The following is a 24,892-nucleotide window of genomic DNA, read 5'->3' on the forward strand; positions in this document are numbered from 1 at the left end:
GAAAATCTTTGAGGAAAAATTGAGTTCTGAGACAAGCTCTCAGTGAAAGGTATTCTGAAGAACTCTCCTTCTCAAAAAAAAAAAAAAACCCAAAAACCAAAAACCAAAACAACAAGAAAACAATTTTCTTTCTGATGTTTTCAGAGACCATAAATTAATCATAAAGTTATTTCGTACTGTGTTTCTGAACTGACTAATCATGCTGGATGTTCTCATTGTTTTAATTTCATTGGTGTGAAATGCCATTTACTTTTCTCCTAAGAAAGCAGCCATCCTGAGGCAAAAGAAATTTTATTTTGTGTGAGAATACACAAGGACATTTTGCTTTTTTGAAGGACATGTTTCAAATGTATTTTTCTCTCTAAAAAAAAAGCCACTAAATGATCATATTCATTCTGAAAACTCAGGAGTGTCTCAGAAAGCTTTTCTGCAAGGACACTTTATCACAAAGCACCATTCCTCCATGTTTATGGGAATGGCTTTTATTTGTTTCATTAAAATCATGCATTGCTGCATTATCTGCCTTTCATTCTCTGAATCAGGAAAGCATGCATATCTCCCCAAAATGCCATACGGATATCTGTCCTCCTGTCTCTGTGAATGATCCAGCTGAATGACAGTTATTATTATCCATCCTTCTAAAGCCGTCTTTAAGTCAAACTGTGGTTATGAAATTAGATATAGATTGACATTGTAGTCTTTGTGGCAAGGAATAGCTCATTTCAAGGTCTGCAAATATTTTCTTTCAACTCTCTGTACATAAATATAGCAACAAAAACATTTCTTTTCTCTCCCTCTCTTTTTAAACATAACTTGTCTCCTTTTGTTCTTATTGTTCCACCTGTAATCTAAAAGGTGGGAATCTAAATTAAACACAGCTCAATGTTTTATTATCAGAACCAGGAGATTCTTTATGTCAATGGTTTTCATTCTTGCTTTGAAACAGGGCTGTCTATACTATATGCATTCAGAGCAGTTAAGGTTAAAGTTACCAGGCCTCCGTGATGGTTTTTGTTTTCAAAAGAAAGGGGGTTTTACTATCAGAAATGCCATCTCGGGTTATATAACTCTACCTTCATAACCATGCTGCCTCACACCAGATTACTAGTTTTAAATATGGAACAAATGTTTAATATTAGGTTTGGGGAGGATAGTTTTCAAGTGCAATGACATGGTATTAATGCAGAAGCTATTTCTTTATTCTTACTAATGACTAATTTTAAGCAAGAAAGAAGTGATACAAAGTTTATAATGGAAAAAGTTTTTTTTTTTTTTTAAATTGACATTCTTCTGACTAATGCAGATGAATTGATAAGAAATGCTCTGAGAGTTTATTGATCTCAAACTTTCCTCTAAGGAGACTGGAGTTGATTTGAAAAGCCAAACATAGGGCATACACAATTAATAAGTTACTAAATATAAGGCTTGTAATAAAGCTCATTGAAAGGCTCCCTACATTTCTTTAGAGATGATATGGTGAGCCATGGTAAAAGCAATATGCAGTAACAGGAAAAAGAATGGTTAATGTTTAACTGAATTATTTAAGAGATGGGAAACATCAATACCAAGTGACTGAAGTTAACAAAACCATGATTATGCTATCTGAGAAAATTCAGTGTTCTAGTATCTAAAACCTCCATTTACCATTTCTTTTCTTAACACTTACAATTCACAGACATGAACTTAATTTAGTTTTCTGGTTTCCTTTATCTATTATTTCTCGTATTCTGTATAATTTGATTTTAACCAGAGTTAAACTACATCTGTTTTTCTTTTCTTCTTCTTTTTTTATATCAGGGATTGAATTCAGGGGTACTCAACCATGGAGCCACATCCCCAGCCCTATTTTGTATTTTATTTAGAGACAGGGTCTCACTGAGTTGTTTAGCGCCTTGCAGTTGCTGAGGCTGGCTTTGAACGTGATCTTCCTGCCTCAGCCTCCCAAGCCACTGGGATTACCAGCATGCACCACCATCCTGGGCTAACATTTGATTTCAACTCTCTGTAAATTGAAAATAGCAACAAAAGCCTCTCTTTTTAGCATAGTTCAACCATGTTTACTCTTATTAATTCACCGGTAGTAGACTAGGTGAGAAACTAAGTCTAAACACAGCTTAATGTTTCATTATCAGAGCCAGAAGACTTGTTATGTTAATGGTTTTCATACTTGCTTTGGACAGGGACCTCCATCCAATGTTATATGCATCAGGGGCAGTTATTTTGAGGATCAAAGTATATTCTAAAAAATTAATTCAGAAGGTATGTGGGAAATCCCTCTAGTTCCTGCTCAATTTAGCAGTGAGTCTTAAATTCCTTTAAAAAATTAAATATGTTACAAATTAATTTAAGGATAACTTCAAAGATAAATTGTATTAACTATAAGCAAGTGAGAGGAATGGGATAATGGTAGTATGTTGGCAGGAAAATTGTTTTAAAATTAGGAGTGAATTTAGCTTGAAATTATGGGAATTAATAATTATGTCAGTTTCCTAGTGCTGTCATAGCAAAGTACTGCAAACTGGGTGTCTTATACCAACAGAAATTTGTTATTCCATAGTTCTGAAGCCCAAAATCAGGGTATTGGCAGGGCTGTGTTTCCTCTGGAACCGAAAGGGGAGAATCCTTTGCTCCTTCTAGTTTCTGGTAGAGGGCAACAGCCCTTGGCTTGCAGCTGGGGTACTTCAGTCTCTGCCTATGTCATCACATGACCCCTTCACTGTGTGTCTGTGTCTACGTAGTCCTCTTCTTTATAGGGACACCAGTCATATTGGATTTGAGTCCACCCCAGTGACAGCATCTTAACTTGATCACATCTGTATAAAGTGTCTTTCCAAATGATAAGATCTCAATGATAGGTACTAAGGATTACTGATTTGACATATTTGGGGGGACATAATTCAGCTCATAACAATAATTAAACTAAATGTTTCATGAAACCAAACAGACTTTTACTTATTTCATTGGAAATGACAGATTAAATCAGAGCTGTAAAAGAAACAAATTGACTTGGCAAAATACTCTAGGTAGCTTAAGTTTAATTGGAAACAAAACTTTTCAAAATATGCTTTTGAAACATGTTATTCACCTCATACCTGGTGCTCCATTTATAAATATAATCTGAACAGTTCCAAAGGCCCTGGAGTCTCTCAAAGAATATGAAAAGAGGAACACTATTTAACAGGCTTCTCGAGGTCAGTAACATTTTGACTTGAAGATAAACAATGTCAATATGAAGAAGGAAACTTTATAAGAAAAAAAGGTCATATAAATTTAGATAAAAAATTTAAAAAAAATTGGAAATCCAAGTTAAGCAATATGTATCTATATTACCCACATTTATATATAACAAATGATATGTTTAACTTTTAGCAACACTTATTATCATTGTTGAGCTCTTAGTAATAAGTGTGATATCAGACAAGAGTATACAAAAAGACTGGTGGAATAGACCAGAAGTGAGTGAGAAAAGGTGCTCATATTTGGAAATATCATATTTGAAAGAGCTGCTAGACATAGTGAGAAATCCGAACATGTCGATAAGTGATACAACAATAATTGGCTCTCTTTCCAGGGACAAAAAAAAAAAAAGAGTGGTTTATTTATTTGTTTGTTTGTTTTCTGGTGCTGCAGATTGAACCCAGGGCCTTATGCAAACAAGTGCATGCAAGGCAAGCACTCTACCAACTGAGCTATAACCCTAGCCCATAAAAAAGAGTATGAATTCTTATATCATATGAAAATCAGTTCTGGGTAAGGAAAGAAATTTTAAGTAAGATATAAAACATAATAACCATAAAAATTTATAACTTGACTGTAGAATTAAAGAATTTTTTTTTTATCAAAACCCAACATAAATGAGAGTGACCCAAAACAGCACGAATATGGAGTAAATACATTTGGACATAAAAAAGTATTAGCATCCAGAATATATATTTATAGAGTTCCTGATAGTAAGAAAGAAAACTATGCCCCCATTAAAAATGGATAGGAAGTGTAAATAGGCACTTTTACATAAGAAAATAGTTGAAAATTAGATTCCCAATCAATATGTAGAAGGTGCTCAATCACATAATTAACTTGAAAAATGCAAAATCTAAATAAAACATAATTTCATAGCCATCGATTAACAAATATTTAAAAAGTCATATTTTCAGGTTATACATAGGAAAATGATTTTCTCTTGATTTTAAATCTTTCAACACAGCCTCCTCCTCCAAAACTATAAGATCGGCAAAGAGGGTGCACAAAAAATAACACACAACCTGTGCCTTCAGAATTAGCAGAGACAGAAGGGTGTGAATTCCAAAATAACTGTGTTTAAAAATACTCAGCAATATGCAACAGAACTGCCCATGAACTCTACATCCCCTGCAACTCTAGAGCTTTCAGGGAGTGGGTACTTTAAAAATCTTCACGGACAACGAAAAGGGGAAGAGAACTTAGATGAAAAAAATTCCTCTAGAAGGAAAAGTTCAACACCAAGTACCATTTTGTCAAAAGTAACTGTGGAAACCAGAAGTTCACAGCGCCCGCTACAAATCTCAAAAGTGTCCAGCGATAGCATTTACTTATGAAAGAAGAAGTGAGTAGAGAAAAGATAGTGACCTCTTCTGATCTGAAAGCAGAATGAAGTGAAATTACAGATGCTATGGGGGAAAAAAAAAGAAAGAAAACATTTCAATTCCTACTTCACTGCACCACTAACATTGCCATTAAAAATGTTGTACATCACCATAGTGATTGAAGAACAAGCTATCGAATGAGAAATTCATTTTACAAATATTTCAGAATGAAAAGAGGTCAGACAAATGTTAAATAAAGGCATGCAACAATAAAACATAAATGCAAATTGCCAGGATTCAGGGGACTCTTAAGTCCTTAGAGGAGTGGCATTGGTGAAAGAAGAGGCAGGTTGCAAGTGAGGAGCAGCCTCTAGAAAAAAATCTGCTGCCCCTAGAGGGGCTTTTATTTTTATATCTTTTTTACAGGCTTTTTTTTTTTTTCAGGTGGTTAATGGATAGCCTCAAAGTCTGAAACTTCTTTGATTTACATGATTTTCAAGAGTTACAATCTTAGTTCTGACATATATTGATTACCTAAGATATTAAGTACATTGTTTAAAATATTTTTCTATAACCTTAGCCAATCATGATTAAGCTTTTATATTTTCACCTCAATCACTAGGTGCTAGGTTACATGTCTCTGGACCTATTATTAACTTCTAACTTTAAGCATACCTATAATTATTTCATTAATCTTTAACTTTAAAGCATACCTCTGATTATTGGTAAGCTTTCTTACTTCTAAACTAAAGTTCCAGTAAAACACATGTGAAATAGTGAAAGCCTATTACTTAAAAAGCCTACTATTCTGAAGTGCCTCTAAAATATATCTATATTAATTTTACATTATTCTATTTTTAATTTCCAAGGTAATATCCTTTTTTCATATGAACTATTTTAACTGCTTTCTTAAAGAGTTTCCATGATCCTCAGTCAAAGCACACCAATTCTTATATCTTTGTAATCTTTAACTAAAGGGCAGGCTCTGCACCTCAACCCATTTGCCATTAATATTAATTGTGTGTTTTCCATTCTCATCATAAATTCCTGTGTAAGGCAAAGGAGGGTCTGTTGGTGGGGGGAATGTATGTTGTATACAGGTTGTGGCTTTAGAATGGGGAGGTGGGGTGGGGAGCTTAGTGTAAGTTGTTAAGCTTTTCTCAGGAACCTAGATTTGCAATCTTTTTTTTCCTGTGAATTTCTTGAGGAATAACACTATTGTTTGTATCTTGAGAGATATTGAAACACACCTCGTGGCATTTCTCAATTGTATTTTTAGTAGGATACAATTCTAGGAATTTTCCTGCAATCTCAGGCAATATATACTTTTATCATTGATTGACATATGTCCTATTATCCATATCATGAATATCATAAACAAAACACTTAACACATTCCTCATAGTTCTGGTTTCCAGATGGGTCTGCCCCACCACAGCATCCCCAATGCTGTGACCCTGTCAGACATTGGGTGCAGGAACGCCTTCACCAGCAAATGTAAATATTTTCAGAGGAAAAATCTTCCAGAAAAAACTGAAACATTGGGAAAGAACAATTTCACATTAAAACTTGAATTAAATAATAACTTCAGCATTCAAACGAGTGCTTGGAAATATAAAAAAGCACCTGTTGTCAGAAATTAAGAAACCAAATGTAAGATAAAGGGAGAGAAAGAGAAGCTGAAGAAGAGAAAGATGGAAAGATGAAACTAAGAAGGAGAAGGAGGGTGAGGAAGGGAAAGGGGAGGAGAAAAGGGGGAGGATATTAGAGTCTTAATAAAAAAAAAAAAAGATAAAGACTAAATTAAGTTGTGCCAAAGGATAAGAGAGTCACTTTGCCAGGAAATAGATTACAGAGAATTTCTATATGACTATTGTGGAAATGTGAATTTTTCATCCACTTTGGATAGCATTTTGGCATTATTTATGAAAATTAAAAGAATGCACAAGGATGTGTATTACAGAAAAATTCTATATGCTCATTATAAAAGTATGAATTGCACATCCATTTTGGACAGCATTTCGACCTTATGTCTTACAATTGAAGGTGTACTCTGCAGCCATCTTCTCTGGCTCTAACATCAATATCTCCAAAGCAGATATCTACAGACCACTGCCCGTTCACCAAATCTAACTGACTGATTTTGTGAAGCTGTATTGGAACACAGTTGTGTCCCTTTGTTTCTGTGTTGTTTATGGCTGCTTTTCTGCAAAATGGAGGAGTAGTTGTAACTAGACTAATTGTCCCACAAAGCTGAAAACATTTACTCTCTGGACCTCCATGGTAAAAGAAAATACCAGTGCTTAGCCTAGAGATACTCTTATACATTTGAAGAAACATGTGAGAATGTTCATAGCACTTAAACTGAAAACCTCACAGTATTCATTACCAGTAGAGTAGAAAACTAAATTGGAATAGTTTCCGGTAAGGAACTATTTAATATACAGGTGCGAAAATGAAGGAGGTACAGAGGTGTGCAACAACACAATTGTACCTCTGACTAATTTACTGAGTTAAAAAAGAAAAAAAGGAAGCAAGGGCACCATATTTTTATTTGTGCCAAGTTTAAAACATGCAAAGTTAAACTATACACAGAATAGTGAGTCATATGCTTGCAGTAAAAAAAGATAAAGTAAAGCAAAAAGCAGATTAACTTTTTATCACGTTTATTGTTTGGAGACAGGGAATACAATTTAATCAATGTGGCTCCTAATTGGAATGTAGGACATTGCTCATATTTTACCCAATCAGTTAATGGGTAAAAGAACTGAACAGGCACTTCACAGAAGGAGAAATAAAATAGTAAAAAAAAAAATATGAGAAAATGTTCAACATCTCTAGGAATTAAAGAAATGCAAATTAAAACTTAAATATGAGAAAATGTTCAACATCTCTAGCAATTAAAGAAATGCAAATTAAAACTATCTCACTCCTGTCAGAATGGCAATTATCAAGAATACAAGTAACAACAAATGTTGGGGAGGATGTGGGGAAAGACGTACACTCATACATTGCTAGTGGGACTGCAAACTGGTGCAGCCACTGTGGAAAACAGTGTGGAGATTCCTTAGAAAGCTTGGAATGGAAACACCATTTGACCCAGTTAGCCCACTCATTGGTTTATACCCAAAGGATTTAAAATCATCCTACTACAGTGATGCAGCCACATCAATTTTTTGGTTATGTGCCCAAGCCCATTTGGCTTATTATTACTATTTGCATTAAGTAATTCTTGTTTGTCTATTTGTTATTTAGTTTTAAAAATGGCTCTAAATTCTAGATCAAGTGATCATTGACTTTTTAACAGGACAATTTATTTAATGCTTATGATTTCATCATATAAGTATAATAATAATGAAAAAATATATTATTATAATAACCTTATAATAATACCTAATAATGATCACACTAATATGTTATTATATAGAATGTATAATATATATTATTTATAATTATATTTATAAATATTATATACTATTATACATTCTATATAATGTATTATAATAACTATAGTAAGAATAACATTTTAATGTATTTATTATTATAGTAAATATAATAATTATGATCCACAAAATATCTTTCACTCTGAGTTTTTGACATATCTATTATATACACTAAGATGGAAACTTTTCGTAGTTCAGTGTTTTTATTTTCTACTGCCTCTGAAAGAATTAGTTGTATATATTGACATATATGGATATACATACAACTATGTAAAATATATTTACATTTCATTGTTTGACGAGATAATTTTGAAGAATGTCACAACTAGTGATTTTTGGTGTTAAATTCTGTTGGTTAAATCACAGCTCTGCTTCCTGTCAATTGGGTGATTCCTGCATGCCTTTTTTCACCTTAGTGTTTTTATCTGTAAAATGGTAATAATAATGATATTTTCCTTTCCATTTTGTGTGACTGAACTAAAAATAAGGTTTAGTAGTCAGAATGGTAAGGACTACTTCCAACGTGTGCTATCTGCCTATTGTTGTTCCAGGTTGTACAGCACCCCAGGTGACATTGATTTATGGCCCGCCCTGATGGTTGAAGACCTGATTCCTGGTACCAGAGTGGGACCGACACTTATGTGCCTCTTTGTTACCCAGTTTCAGCGGCTAAGAGATGGAGATAGGTGAAGAATTATCTGTTATGCTTATCAAAATTGTTTTCTTGCTCCCAAATATATGTGTAAAATAATATTATTGTGTGATTCCATATTTTCTATGATTTCAAATTTATTAAATATAATAAATAAAAGGTAGGTACGGTCTCAAAACTTTTCTGACTACTGATAATATCAGATGGCATTTCTTTTGTAAATCTTTGTAAGAAGAAAAGAAATAGAATGTCTTGGAAAGTCACAGAAGTCAGTGGTTGAGAGGATGCATGTCAGAATTACTATTGAACAATACTCCTTATAACTGTTTAACTTTGGGCAACACCTGACTCTGTTCCAGGCTCCTCATCTGGAAAGTGTGTGTGACTATAGTGCCTGATCTGCAGTACCCCTGCATCCTTAAATGATATTGAGAGGGCAGAGGTTGATAGCAGTTCTGAGCCTCCTCCTTCCAGTCTCATGGAAGGAGAATTATTGGCCAGCTTCTTTGTAAAATCATACAACGAGGACATTGAGTGGAGAGATAACTGGAGACTCTTCTCTAAAATTTCCTGATTTCTCTAAAGTATTTATAGAAAATAAATTGAATTTATGAGATTATGGAAGAAAGCTGACTGGAGAATGTAAGTTAGTCAGGCAATTTTTGTTATCATTGTAAGACTCAATATAAAAGCTAAGAAATCCAAACCTACTAAGCAGCTCCCCTGAATGCTCATGTATCACTCTTCTGACACTTGGAACCAAATATGTTTCAAGACATGGTATCTTCTGATTCATTAAGACAGTTTAATAGTAAGATTTAGGATTTTTGTGAATTGGTTTAATAATTCAACTTTTTGTATTACAGAAATGATGTATATAAAGCTTGAAACATAGCCTAGACTTTAATTAAATTTACCCTAAAAATTATTCTTAACATTTTTCTTCCAAATTTTTTCCACTTAAGGGTGATATCACAAAAAAAGTAGCAAAAGATTTAATTCCCTTAATTATTATGCATTGGCAAATATTAATAGTATATTTTATTGAATTAGTTTTTGTAAATTATTTTTAATGCTCTGTATTTCTTGCCTTATGTAGTTGGCATAAGATGTTCAGTTGGCATTAATTTAAAAACATACATTGGCATTCATTTAAAAATATATATAATCAAACATTGGAAAAGTCTGGGAAACTGCCAATATTTGGGTAAGTTGTCTTCCCTAAGTGTATTAGTTTGCTGGATTTTCTGTAACAAAGTGTACCACACAGTAGGTACCTTAAATAATATAATTTGATTTTTCCCACAAGTCTGAAATTTAAAACTCAGATCAAGGATTGGCAGCGTTGGTTCTTACTCTAGGACCTTTCATCCCAGGTTGCATTTCCTGTCTCTCTGTATTTTCACATCTCTCCTGTGTGTGTGACTCTGTTAACATATCCTCTTCTTATAAGGACACCAGCCACACTGGGTTAAGACCCACCTATATAACCTAGTCTTACTTCAGTTCCCTCTTTAAAGAGGTCTTGTCTCCAAATATTGTCATCTTTCAAAATACCTGGGCTTAGTACTTTAACATGAATTTTGACGGATACTCATGTAAGTGGCAATGTCTTTTCACCTACTATCTTAATTTACTGTTGTATACCAGCATGAAAAAAGCACACGTGGCATTAGTATTTAAATATTTATTGAATGAACAAATACAAGACTCACTGTATCAGTCCACTTTTAAATTACATCCTTTCATCTAAAATTGGATCCATTTATTCTAATTAGTTGGTAAATAGAACCAAAGGCTATATGTGGAATTTAAAAACTTATATTTACTTTTTAGGCCAACACATTCATCTTCAGTTTCTTGGAAAATTTCTAAGGCCAGTTCATAAAGTTTAAATTAAAAAAAAAATGTTTTTTTTTTCCTTAAATAAGAATTCTATAAGACTTTGAATCACCTTATAAAACTTGAGTTTGAGATTGATAATTCAGAAGAGTATAGGGTTGATCAGCTTTATAAATATTTGAAAGAATTAAAAGTATACTTAGTTGGAGCACAAACACGATCTTAGATCTGCTTTGTATTTTTTTCTTTTCTTTTTTTTTTTTGTGGAGCAAAGGCTCACTGTGGATGTTGGACATGCACCTGAGTGACCCGTGAAATTGTGTCTTTTCTGTTAACTACCAGGTTCTGGTATGAAAACCCTGGAGTTTTTACCCCTGCACAACTCACTCAGCTGAAACAGGTGTCACTGGGCCGTGTGCTTTGCGATAATGGTGACAACATTCAGCAGGTTCAGCCGGATGTCTTTGTGAAGGCGGAATACCCACAGGGCTACCTGAGTTGTGGTGAGATCCCAAAGATGGATTTGCGAATGTGGCAAGACTGCTGGGAAGGTCAGTAATGACATGTGCACATATAATGCTTTCAGAGCCAAAGAAACTCCCTGTGTTCTCTCACGTCTCTTCTATTGATCTTCCTCTCACTCCTTTATTTATTTATTTTTGATTGGTACATTTATATATGTGCACAACAAGCTATTGCTTATTTCATTCTATATTTCTACCCCTTTACCTTCTTTCCTCCCTCCTTCTTCGTCTTTTCCATCTACTTTACTGATTTATCTCCTTTCCAATCTCATTTCCTGCCACCTTCTTTCCCTTATTTTGCTATAGCTTCTAATATGAGAGAAAACATTTGGCTCTTGATTTTCTGAGTCTAGCTTATTTTACTTAGCATAATTTTTCTCCATTTACCAGCAAATGCCTTTATTTTATTTTTCTTTATGGCTGAGTAAAACTCCATTGTGCATATATACCACAATTTCTTGATCTATTCATTTGCCGGTGGACATCTGGGTTGGTTCCATAATAAGACAATTATGAATTGTTAGCCTGCTAATTGTGGTGGCTATATTGCTATAGTATGCTCATTTTTGTTCTTTTAGACAAATACTGAGTAGAATCCTGGGTCCATATGGTCATTCCATTTCTAGTTTTTTGAGGAATCTACATATTACTTTCTATAGTGGTTGTAATTAATTTGCAGTCCCACCAATAATGTCTGAATATATCCTTTTCCCCACATCCTATCCAGCATTTATTATTGTTTGTATTCTTGATAATTACCATTCTTATTGGGTAGAGATGAAATCTCAGGGTAGTTTTGATTTGCATACCCCTGATTGCTAGAGATATCGAACACTTAAAAAATATATTTGTTAGCCATTTGTATTTCCTCTTTTGAGAAGTTTGTATTTGACCTAGTTGAAGTTTCATTGACCTATTTGTTAATTGGATTATTTGTTTTGGGGCATAGAGTTTTTGAATTTTTTATATATTCTGGATTTTAATTCTCTGCCAGAGGAGTGGCTGGCAAGACATTTCCACCCCCATTCTGTAGGATCTCTCTTCACTCTTTTGATTATTTCCTTTCATGTGCAGAAGCTTTTTAGTTTGATGATATTTCACTTATTGGTTCTTGGTTTCATTTTTTGAGCTTCAGGGGTTTTGCTGAGGATGTCATTGCTTGAAACCATATGATGGAGTGCTGACCCTATATTTTCCTCTAACAGTTGCAAGCTTTCTGGTCTAATTCCTGAGTCTTTGATCCATTTGATTTGATTTTTGTGCAGGGTGAGAGATAAGGATTTAATTTCATATCTAATTTCTTTCTTCTAAATATGGATATCCTTGATAATTGTCATTCTGACTAGAGTGAGATGGGATCTTTGCATTTCTCTAACTGCTAGAGATGTTGAAAATTTGTTCATATATTTGTTGACCAATTGTTTCTCTTTTTTTTGTGAAGTGCTTGTTCAATTCCTTTGCCCATTTATTAACTGGGTATTTTTTGTTTTTGTTTTTGTTATTTGGTGTTAAGTTTTTTGAGTTCTTTATATATCCTGCAGATTAATGCTCTGAGGTGCAGATGCCAAAGATTTTCTCTTCCAGTCAGAAATGCAATAATCAAGAATACAAGTAACAATAAACGATGGTGAGGATGTGGGGGAAATGTACACTCATACATTGCCGGTGGGCCTGCAAATAGTGCAACCAGTCTGGAAAGTAGTATGGAGACTCCATAGAAAACTTGGAATGGAATCTCCATTTGATCCAGTCATCCCACTCCTCGGTTTAGACCTAAAGGACTTAAAATCATCATACTACAGTGACGCAGCCATATCAATGTTTATAGAAGCTCAATTCAAAATAGCTAAACTATGGAACCCAGTCTAGGTGACCTTCAACAGATAAATGGATAAAAATTGTGGTATATATACATAATGAAAATATTACTCAGCCATAAAGAGAAATGAAATTATGGCATTTGCTGGTTAATTGATGGAACTGGAGAATATCATGCTATGTAAATAAGCCAATCCCCACCCCCAAATGCCAAATGTTCTCTCTGATATGCTGATGCTAATACATCACAATAAGTGGTGGTGGGAGCATAAGAAGTACTTTGGATTAGATAAAGGGGAAATGAAGGGAAAAGGGGGAATGAGAACAAGAAAGATAGCAGAATGAATCAGACATTATGTTCCTATGTACATGTATCAATACATAGCCAATGTAATTCCACGTCATGTACAACCAAAAGAATGGGAAGTTATATTCCATATATGTATAATATCTCAAAATACATTCTACTATCATGTGTAACTAATAACAACAAATTTTAAAAATTTCTGAATGATTAAAAAAATACAATAAATGTGGATATCCAGTTTTCTGCATTTTTGGCACCTTTACTAAGAATCATATGCTGTAAGTATTTGAGCTTGTCTTGAAGTCTTCTATTTTATTGGTCTTCATGTATATTTTGATGTCATAGCATGCTGTTTTTGTTACTATAGCTATCTAGAATAATTTGAGATTGGGTTTATGATGCTTCCTGCATCACTTTTTAAAATTGTCTTGGCTATTCTAGTTTTCTTATTTTTTTCAGATGAATTTAAGGTCTGATTTTTCTAGTTCCATGAAGAATGTCATTGTTATTTTGATGGGGATTGCATTGAATTTGTATATTGCTTTTGGTAGTATGGTCATTTTGATTATATTAATTCTGCTTATCCAAGAACATGGGAGATCTTTCTATTTTCTGAGATCTTCTTCAATTTCTTTCTTGAGTGTTCTATAGCTTTCATTGGTTCTTTAAATTTCCTGATTAAATTAATTACCAGATATTTTATTTTATTTTTTAAATATTTTATTTTATTTTTATTGTGAAGGGGATGGTTTTTTTCTGATTCCTTTCTCAGGCAAATTGTTGTTGAAGTATAGAAAAGCTACTTTGTACTTATGTATGTGGGGCATGTATAATAAATATTTTCACTCTAAATTATGTTGTATTACTTTTTTTTTGCTAGACAATATATATTGTATACATTCTACCTGTTTTCCTTTTTCTAAGGCCTTGAAATGGAGCATAAGTTTATTTATTTGGGGTCTGTCTATATTTTTAATGTATGCATTCAATGCAATAAATTTTCATCTTAGTATTACTTGTATATTGTCCCAGAGATATTTGTATGTTATATCTTTGCTTTCATTTGTTTATAAGAATTTCTTGTTTTTTTCTCTCATTTCTACTTTGGTCCATTTTTAGTTTTAAGAGATTATTGTTTAACCTCCATGTGTTTGTGTGGTTTCTATTATTTTTCTTGCTGTTGATTTCTAGTTTCATTTCACTATGATCTGTCACAAGGCATGGATCATATCATTTTTTTTTGGTATTTTCTTAGACTTACATTGTGACCTGGATTGTGGTCTATTTTGGAGAAGGTTAAATGACGTGCTGAGAAGTTGGTACATTCAGCTGTTTTGGGGTAAAATATTCTGTAGATGTCTATTAATTCCATTTGACTTATAGTAATATTTAGGTTGGATATATCTTTATTTATTTTATACTTTGTTGACCTGTCTTGATGATAAGGGTGTGTTGAAGTCTCCCAGTATTATTGTATTGGGGTTTATCTGGAATTTAATGTCAAGGAGTATTTTTTTTAATGTATTTGGATACCTTGACATCTGGGGCATATATATTAGCTATCATTATTTCTTCTTGTTGAATTGTTTCCTAAACCAGGATGTAATGGCTCTCTTTGTCCCTTTGGACTAATTTTTGCTTGAAATCAGCTTTGTCAAATATGAGAATGGCTACCTTAGCCTGTTTTTGTAGTTCATTTGCATGGAGTACTTTTTCCAGCCTTTTACATTCAGTCCATGAATGCACTTACCTGAGATGAATCTTTTGCAAACAGCATATAGATATAGTTGAATCTTGTTTTTTGATAAATTTTTCTAATCTATGTCTTAATTGAAGAATTGAGACCACTTATATTCAGTGTTATTATGGATATATGTTTGTGGTTTGCTGCTATTTGATTTTTGTTGTTGTATTTAATCCTGCCTTGGTTCTCATTTAGATGATTGGTCATTGCTTGATTTTCATTTACTTGGGGGTTTTGGATTCTCTTATTGAGATATCCTGTGTGCAATTTATCTTTGAGTATTCCTTGTAGTGCCAGCTTATTTGTTTTATATCTTTTAGTTTATCATTGTCATGGAAGGTTTTTAATTCCCCATCAAATATGAAAGAGAGCTGTTCTGGGTACAGCAATCTCGGTTGGCAATTGTTTTCTTTTAGAGTTTGAAAAATGTTATTCCGTGCCTTCCTTGGTTTTATGGTCTGAGTACAGAAATCTGAAGTGAGTCTATTTGGTTTGCCTCCAAATGTGACTTGTTGTTTCTCTCTTGCAGCTTTTAATGTTCTTCCTTATTTTTTATGTTGGGCATTTTGATTATGTTGTGCCTTGGAGAACTTCTCATCTGGTTAGATCTATATGAGGTCTTGTTCACCTGTAAGTGGGCGTATAATTTTTTTGTCCAATTCATAAAATTTTTTTTTGTGCTTATTTCAGTTTTTTTTTAGTTTGAGGCTTTCTGGGAATTATTCATTTGTTTGTTTGTAAATTTTTGCTGGCTGCAGGGAGGGGGGATCCCTTTCTCCCACCTAGTCTGTTGGTGGTTGCCTCAGTCACAGGCAGTAGCTGCTTTTCACTCAGGGAGTGCAGAGGGGTGAGCTGCTCCAATGCTCAGATTACTGTCCCCTAAGGAGCTCTAAGGCCAGGGTGCCCTGATCAGAAAGTAGGTCCAGGTCTTCTTACCCTAGAGGACCTCTGAGAGGGGACTATTCTTTCCTATGAGGAGCTCTGGAGGGCAGTTCTCCAGTGAGAAGCTTAGGGGCAGGTGCAGTGCCAGGCCTTCAGGGGACATGGAAACATTTAGGGGACATTTAGGCTGCCTTCAGGGGACATTTAGGCAGGAGCTGTGGTACTCTTTTCCTGGGGAGCCCAATGGCTGGTTTCACTGTCTAAGAGTGCTTTCCAGAGGCGAGGGAAGCCAGTCCTGGATTTGTTTTCAACAAGCCACCTCCCCCACCAAGTCCTCTGAGTCCACTGAAGTCAGCCTCTGTAATCCACAGGTTTATTCAAGTCAATTTTTTTTCTCCTTCTCCTTCCCCGCCATCCTCCTTCCCGCTTCTCCCTTCTTCTTCTTTTAAAGTAAGCTGTTTATCCGTGGATGGCACCTTCTCCTTTGCATGTCTGTGCTTCCCCTCCTTAGGCCATTATTTTTATGAAACTTAATAATCTACAGATTTTAATATTGACAATAGTTGTGGGATCAGTCCCTCAAGGATTCAGAAGAGTACTTTGTAGGTAGAAGAAGGTATAAGTCTAGAAAACTATGTTTTTTTTTTTTCTCATTTAACTATAGTTCTATGGGTTTGTGTGGGTAATGAAATTGAGGAGAAACTTGGGGTGATAAAAGTTGTACTTATTATTTCCTGTAGTATTCATCCCATTCTTGGATAAAACCTTTATTTTTCTACTCTTTTACCTATAATTAAAAATTTTCTCTTCACTGAAACTGGAAATAATTCTAAAATGGGATACCATTTTTTTAATGCCCTAAAATGTTGCATGATGCCTTCTATTTAGGCTTGTTTCATACCTTGTACACATTTTCCCAAGTCATTCTGTTCAAAAATAATTAATTCCTTTATTTGTTGTTCAGTGTTTAATGAATGTCTTAACAATGGAACTGTAAATACTGAGGTATATATGTAAAGTATAAATTTTGTCAAAATTTATGCAGCCATACTTTACATATATACCTCAGTATTTACAGTTCCATTGTCTAATTTTTATAGAATTCCAAAAGCAAATTTGCTGAGTTAAGGGATATATGTTTTTAAATTAAGAAATGTCAGATTTATTTCTGAAAAGGCAAACTTTACAGTTCCATGAACAATTATGTGAGTACCCATCTATTCCTTCACTTCTCCACCGGTAATTGGTATTACAGCTTTGTTTTTGATATTCTATTGAGTGAAATATCCTCAAGTAATGTTATCAAATTCACCACTGTGTAAAATACTACAATAGATATTTTTTTTATGCTCAAAAATATTTTTCTTTCTGAAAAGTTAGGGCCATCTTACTTGTACAGGATTTCTGGACAGTGGTCGTCTTTCTCACTGTTTGCACATGTTCCTTTTCTCGTATCTAGATTTTTACACTGAAGTTGGAAGGCTAGGTGTCAACCTGGGGCCAATCTGGATCATCCTCCTTTTATACTTTTCAATTTAATTTCTTAGTTCCGACAATGTTTTGGTTTGGGATATTGAGTATTCCCTGGAAAGCTCATGTGTTTGGCAATCAGCAATTTTTAGAGATGGAATTGTTAGATTATGAGAGATGTGACCTCATCAGTGGACAAATTCATTTGATGGGTTAACAGTCTGAATGCATTACTGGGGGCTAACTGTAGGCAGATGGGGCATGGCTGGAGGATGTAGGTTACTTAGGGGATGGGTTCTGGTCCCAGGCTCCTCTCTCTCTGCTCCTCAGCTGCCATGAGCTGAGCAACGTTCCTCTACCATGTCCTTCCACCATGATGTTCTGCCTCACCTTAGACCCAGATCAAAGGTCTCAGCCGACCATGGACTGAGATCTCTGAAACCACAGCCCAAAATAAACTTTCCTTCTCTGTGTTGTTCTTTTCAGATATTTTGGTCGCAGCCATGGAAAGCTGAATAACACAAACATCATCTGTTCGTTCAAGCTTTGGGAAGTCTTTCTCTGCACATCTGCAATGCCTTACTTTATTATTTCAGCGAAACGTTTTTCTGTCTCCTCTGTCCCATGGGGCATACCTCATTGTCCTCTCTCTGGCTGTTCTGGATCCTTTAATGAGTAGCTGCTCTTCCTCTCTTGGATCACAGGAATTTGCCTCAGGCTGTGGAGTGGGTTACCTTCATGGCAGAAATGTAGTAGGTTGAGAGGCTCACCTGGTTAAGTGAGGGTAGGAAGGCATCCCACCTGTTCAGTCCTTTCTTGGTAGACACCAAGAAAGGGTAGACTCTTTCAGAACAACTTCAGAAATATGAAAATCAAGTCCTTGCAGAGGCTAGGCATCCTGAGTCCTCAGCTCCTGTTGACATGGCTCCTCAGGGGCTATGGCCTTATCAGGAGGATTTTCTGCTTGTTTTTCCTCAAGGCCTCAGTGATTCTATCTTTCCCCACAGACTGTGGCTGCCATGTTTCTGTGCAGCTTTCCAGGCTAGAAGGCTAGCCACTGGAGCTGAGATCAGAGAGGGAGGCCCATCTTCAAGTGCTCATCTTTGGGGTGCTGTATTCCCCCAATACTGGTGAGCTCCAGATCTGATTGCTCCTGTGTTGAGGATCTCTTTGCGGAGACCAGGCTGAAACCTTTCTTCTTGCCTTTTACTGAGCTGCAATATGATCAAGGGTCTACACTCTTTGGGAGAAATAGAGTACTCGAGCTCTCTTGTATGGCAGCAGTAACCAGCTTGTCTGGTTGTTGAAGGTCATGGAAGTTCCTGTTTAATCATTTCATGCACATGGTTCTGTAGGCTAAAAATGTACTGAGGCAAGCTGTGAGAAAACCAGTTTTGATCTGAAGCTAAGGGAGGAACTGGAATTCAGTAATGAAACACTGGTTTCTTTGAAGATGGAAAGAGGTTTTATATAAATCCACAGGAGTTTCATAAGGGAAAAGCAAAACTGGTATTAACTGTGTACTGTCATCTGTCCCTGCTCTATATTCTAGTCTAGGAAGAAAGAAGATGTAAATCCCATGAACTTTCAGCCATGTTTTCTAGGAGTCTGTTTCATACCTTGTTCAAAGACAAGTTATCAGGATTTTTAATCTTTCACTAAAATCAAACTTATGACAAGTTTCCATGTGGTCATTTTTCTCCTTGTGAAGAAACATGAAATGATTCTCAGTTCTCCTTTGATATGACATTGTATTTACCCCCTAAAGAGGGTTCTTTTCCCAGTGACTCTTCATTTGCACTAAATAGACATTATTCTGACTCTTCATACTTTTAATGGTACATGATTTAAACTTTCTCTACTAGTATAATTTTTCATATTCATTGTTTTCTTGGAATCAATATCTTTATTAAAGTGTGATATTCAGAAGGTAGCTTAGCTAGCAAGGGGCATTATAGAAGTAGAACTAAGTTGTACAGTCTGATATATTCCCTTCCTATACAAAGATAAACCCACAGGCCCTCTGTTAAAAAAGAAACATTCAGTTAGTCTCCAAAAATTCTTTAAAATCTCCCAACCCCAGGTATTCTATTTGTTCCATTCCGCTAATGAAAACATCTTTTTTTTTTGTGACTTGTGGGTTTATTTCTTTGCCCATAGAATTTTGACACACAGATTTAAACTATTTAATGTCATCTGTCTCTGATTCTATGAATATGAACAAATTGTATCTAAATGTAAGTGAACAAGTGCAAATGCATCTAATAACAAATCAGATCTTTTCTACTAGGATGCCTTCAAAGACCATTTCTAGGTATTATAATTCTGTATAATTTCATTGTATTCAGACCACACAGAAGCACACTGGAAGCCATCCTTGAAATCTGGTAATTTGTAACAGGCACTACTATCAGTGGTGCAAGAAAATGTGGAAAAATGGCAGAGGCAGGGCTGGAGCTCTGTTATGCTAATTCCATACACAAACTTGCACGATAAATGGATGCCCATGGTACAAGTTATGTGGGAGAAAACTGGAGAACTTATATAGTAGTCCTTTCATATAGCATTCTGGAAGGATGAATGCAAGTAGGGTAAAGAAACAACATTCTGATTCAAATCATGAGAGATTTTGGTCAAAGATGATTTAACCTGTTGTCCATGAGGAAGTTTTTATTTTTCTGAGTTCATGAGGAAATGTTTTTCAATTGACAGTGTATCTACATGGTTATGTCAAAGCAATTGACAAATTGTTATAAAGGGGCTGGGGTTGTGGCTCAGAGGTAGAGTGCTGGCCTAACATGCGTGAGGCATTGGGTTCGATCTTCAGCACCACATAAATATAAATATAAAATAAAGATATTTTGTGTCCACCTATAACTAAAAAATAATAAAAAAATGTTATAAAGTATACCTAAGCTGTCAGGCAGTTGGTGGATAAATACCAGATGAAGAAGTTGCATGATTTTAAGTTATTATTCTCTTAGCCAGCAAAAAAAAGTAATAATTCACTGTAATAGATATGTACTAGGAAAGAGCAAATGCCCAGTGAAAATATGAAAACAAAACAAAACCAAACTGAGGAATGAAGGGAAAATCTGAACATCTCTTTTTCAAACTATTGATTGATTTGATTTGAGTTTAAGGGAAACCTTGTGGGGCAAATGCTAACTATGTAATTATCAAAAGACATCAGAAGTCACGACTGGAAGGACATATGATAAGAAATACTGTAAGGAAGCCAAGAATCATACTTTACCAACATGTAAAACAAAAAAAAATCACATTTTCGTTTTGAGATTTAATATTTTATATCACTTAACACAGTTTACAAAATATAAAGCATTCACATTAAATTCCTAGGTTCTTTTCCTTTCTTAGTTTATTTACAGTTTTTTTTGAACTGGAGATGAGACTTGAGATCATTTGATCAAAAGACAAAACAGAATAAAACAAATCCAATTTTCCTTTTAAGATTTAGAAGAAAAAGTTGAAAAGATTTATGTGACTTTCCTTCCCTTAATTATTAGCAGAGGGAGGCAGAAGGTGTAGCTCCGTGGTACAGGACTTCCCTATCATGACGAGTCCCTGTGATTGATCTCCACACACACACACACACACACTTAGCAGAGCTAGAGGTAGTACTCAGTTTCTCCAATTTCAAGTCTGCTCTTTTTTTAATCCCATCATGTAATCTCACAACTAGCTTTCCTTTCCTTCTATTTTCTATAACTTCTTTGAAGTCTCTTTTACCTGTAGCAAATTTAGTAACTCTTCTTTTGCTGGATGACCTTCCTTTTAGAATCTTTGGATAACACATTACAAATGTAAGTATCTTGACATTTTGACATTAATTATATCTCATTTTCAGTATCAGCTAATCAATAAATTAATTGTCTGCATGATATGGCAGAGCCTTGTGGATGCAATTACACCATATTCACCAGTCCTTTTTATTAATCGAATTACTTTAGCAAACTCTGTAAATGGCATACTTGCTTGTGTCATAAATCAAATAGATAAAACTTTTAGAGATAAAATTAACTCTGAGTACAGCATAAAACATTTCCTTGTATATCAAGCAGAAAATGATTTGCTCTTCATTTACTTTAGGAATGAAGACTTACATCTAATGCAGGTGGTGTGTTGCCTAAGACAAGGCAAGGGATGTGCTAACACACTCTGCCACTCAATTAAATAAAACTTCCTTCAAATAAAACAATTTCCCAAAGAGTCAACAGATGTATATTTTCTATTAGGATTTATGAGACCATCTGGTCTTGTAACTTCCAGCTGCATACTTTGCATTAAGTTTTGTCTTTAAAGCATCAAGTAATTTTAAATACAGTATATTTTATGTACAAATGTAAATATATTTAGGTTTACTCATGACTTTCTTTCAAATAAATTGTGCTTATGTTTGTAAACTAATGAAATTTTAATTTCTTCCATAAGAGACTAATTTTATTACCGCAATATTTCATGATACTATGGCTGTTTCATGCTTAACTAATAAAATGCCTTCAAAGTATTGCTAAAGAAGTAAGATTTCAGGAACTCCTGTAAAGCTCTAATGAACCAATTAACTTGCACCATGTTCTCAGGTTTGTCTTTGAAAGTTGTTGCTATTTTTAATAGGACACCATAAGGACATCTGTATTCTCCTTGGTTCTTCTAGCACATAACATGAAAAGCTTGTTGAAATCAAGGTGAGAACAAACATCACAGCAGGAGAAAGGGCACTAACTAGTTCTGAAAAATATGGAACAGACTGCATTCAAAAGTGAGATAGTTAATGAATCAAACTCTATTGATAATATCACCTTTACATAGAGTAGAAAGCATTCCTTTGAAAATATGATTCTCATAAGTTATGAGGATAAGTTATCATCCAAACACAACATTTTGCATTTACTTACAATCAATCCCAGGAGAAAACTTTTCAGTACCAGAAGGAGGTAATTCATAAACCAGGTTTTCTTAAGGTGTTTGAGATAGGAAATAGCTTCAAATATTAGAAATTTATTTTTCTGTCAGATATGTGCCTCTTTAATTTAATAAATGTAAAATTATCATTGTACTTAGAATTATTTATATTGTGTAAGCATCAACATGGACAATAATATTTAGCTTCAAAAATGTTCGTATGAGATGTAAAATATCCAGTAAAAAAAGGATGAATGCTCTGAATATCATTATAGGAAACCAAAAATGCAGAAACATGTTTGTTATTCGGCTTTTCATAGCTGTGACCAAAATACCTGACAAGAACAATTCAGAGGGAAAAAAAAATTTAGTCCATGGTTTTTCAGAGTTCTCAGTGCATAGTTGGCCAACTTTATTGCTCTGGACCTGACAGGAAGCAGAACATTATGTCAGAAGGGCAAGGTGGATAAAAGCTACTGAGTGTATAGCAGCCAGGAAGCAGAGAGAGAATGGGAGAGAGAGAGAGAGAGAGAGAGAGCGAGCGCGTGCAAGGGAAGGACCAGGTACAGATATAGTCCAGGCCATCCTCTAAGTGACCCAGTTCCCCCAGCCACCCCACCTTCCTATAATTACCACCCAGTAATCCAGTCAAACTGTTAATCTACCATATGGATTAATCCACCAATGAGGTTACAGATCTCATAATCCAATCTTCTCACCTCTGAATATTGCTGCATTTTTTAACACATGAGCTACAAAGGGACATATTTAGATCTAAACCATAGCATAAAGGAAACGTTAAAAAGATAAATAAATAAAGGAAGCTATGAATGCCCAGATGTTGCTGAGATTTGAATACATTTAGACAAGTCATTCAGAGTTGAAGATGAATAGATGTGTGTAAAAGCAACTTTTAACTTTTTACTATTGACAAGAAATATATATAAGCAAAATATTAGAAATGATCAAATAGAAAAAAAACATGTCAAAGTATGTCAGGCACAAGAATAGAAACAGGAGTGGTGCTCACAATATTAAGGAAAGTTGAATTTAAGATGAAAAGTATTAACTGAGACAAGCAGATTTTTTTTCATGACATTTTTGAAGTAGGTTTACATGCATTCAGGATACTTTAGCAACATTTTTTTGAATATCATTAGTAGGGTCAATTTATGAGAGAGGTATCTAATGTTGGGCTCTATAAACAAATAATGATGATATGCTAATTTATAGGAACACTGAAATTCTTAAGAGGAAACCCCATATTAACCATAATCTTTTACTGCAGTTCAACAGATCTAAAATTTAATAGCCAAATATAAAACAAAAATTTTATTTAGAAATTTCAAAATGATTTGACCCAATAAATATTTGGCAAAGAATTCAATGAAAATTAAGTGGAATGTCTAAACAAATATTAGTGACATTCTGTGTCAATATTTATGGAATATAAACACAGAAAATTATAGACTTCGTTATTGAACGCTTTTATTATTTAAAAAAAATGATAGAGGGCATCCCTGTCTTGTTCCAGATTTTAGAGGGAATGCCTTCAGTTTTTCTCCATTCAGAATGATGCTAGCCTGAGGCTTAGCATAGATTGCTTTTACAATATTGAGGTATGTTCCTGTTATCCCTAGTTTTTCTAGAGTTTTGAACATAAAGGGATGCTGTACTTTGTCGAATGCTTTTTCCGCATCTATCGAGATGATCATATGGCCAAATGTCTTCTTTGATATAAGGAGAGTAACTAAGATCAGAGTAGGGATGAAGAGCAGGAGAAGAAGATTAACATTTAACAGGGATGAGAGGTGGGAGGGAAAGGGAGAGAGAAGGGAAATTGCATGGAAATGGAAGGAGACCCTCAGGGTTATACAGTGGAGGGGGTAGAGAGAGAGGAGGGGAGGGGAGGGGAGAGGTGGGGAGGGAGGAGGGGGGAGGATGGGAAAGGCAGCGGAGCACAACAGACACTAGTATGGCAATATGTAAATCATTGGATGTGTAACTGATGTGATTCTGCAATCTGTGTATGGGGTGAAGGTGGGAGTTCATAACCCACTTGAATCAAAGTGTGGAATATGATATGTCAAGAAATTTGTAATGTTTTGAACAACCAACAATAAAAAATTAAAAAAAAATTAACTTCACTTCCTTTTAAAATTCAGTATATTTATTTATCTTTTCAAAATTACTTTGATTTATACCTGTTATTTCACATTAACAGTTTGATGTTGATTTTTATGCTTTTTTTCTTTCAAATTCTATTGCAAATTAATGATTTTATGTACCATTATTAAAGTAATATGGAATTATTTTATGGGACTTTTTGAAGAAAACATTAAAATTTTATATGTTAAAAAAAATGATAAACATAAATTAACAAAACAGGCAACTTAAGATGTTAGAGAAAAGAGAGCTAAATAAATAGAAAAGTCATGGGAAAGTCCTTACAGAAATACAAGCTAATTGGGACATGGTGACATATACCTGTAATCCCAATTATTCATGAGGATGAGGCAGGGAAGTTGGAGGGAAGCCTGAGCAACTTAGCTTGATTTTGTCTAAAAAAAATAAAGAAAATAGATACAAATTCATGAATTGATGAATAAATCTAGTAGTTCACAAAATAAAGGAAGAAGTAATAAACATATATGTTATTATGTTGGTATATTATATAATACCTATTTAATTTATACAACATAGTAAAATATATAATGATAGAGCCT

General features: G+C 34.4%; 1 protein-coding gene across 1 annotated transcript in view; it reads left to right on the forward strand.

Annotated features, from left to right (window-relative positions):
- The window catches only part of Pxdnl (peroxidasin like), a 452,037-nt gene that overhangs the window by 398,915 nt on the left and 28,230 nt on the right, over window positions 1-24,892 (forward strand). The window contains exons 18-19 of the mRNA XM_027932810.2: window positions 8,556-8,690; window positions 10,841-11,049. Of these exons, the coding sequence (XP_027788611.2) occupies window positions 8,556-8,690; window positions 10,841-11,049 (344 nt within the window). The remainder of the gene's footprint in view (window positions 1-8,555; window positions 8,691-10,840; window positions 11,050-24,892) is intronic.

The sequence above is a fragment of the Marmota flaviventris genome, chromosome 15, assembly GCF_047511675.1.
Source record: "Marmota flaviventris isolate mMarFla1 chromosome 15, mMarFla1.hap1, whole genome shotgun sequence".
In the NCBI taxonomy this organism is placed as follows: Eukaryota; Metazoa; Chordata; class Mammalia; order Rodentia; family Sciuridae; genus Marmota; species Marmota flaviventris.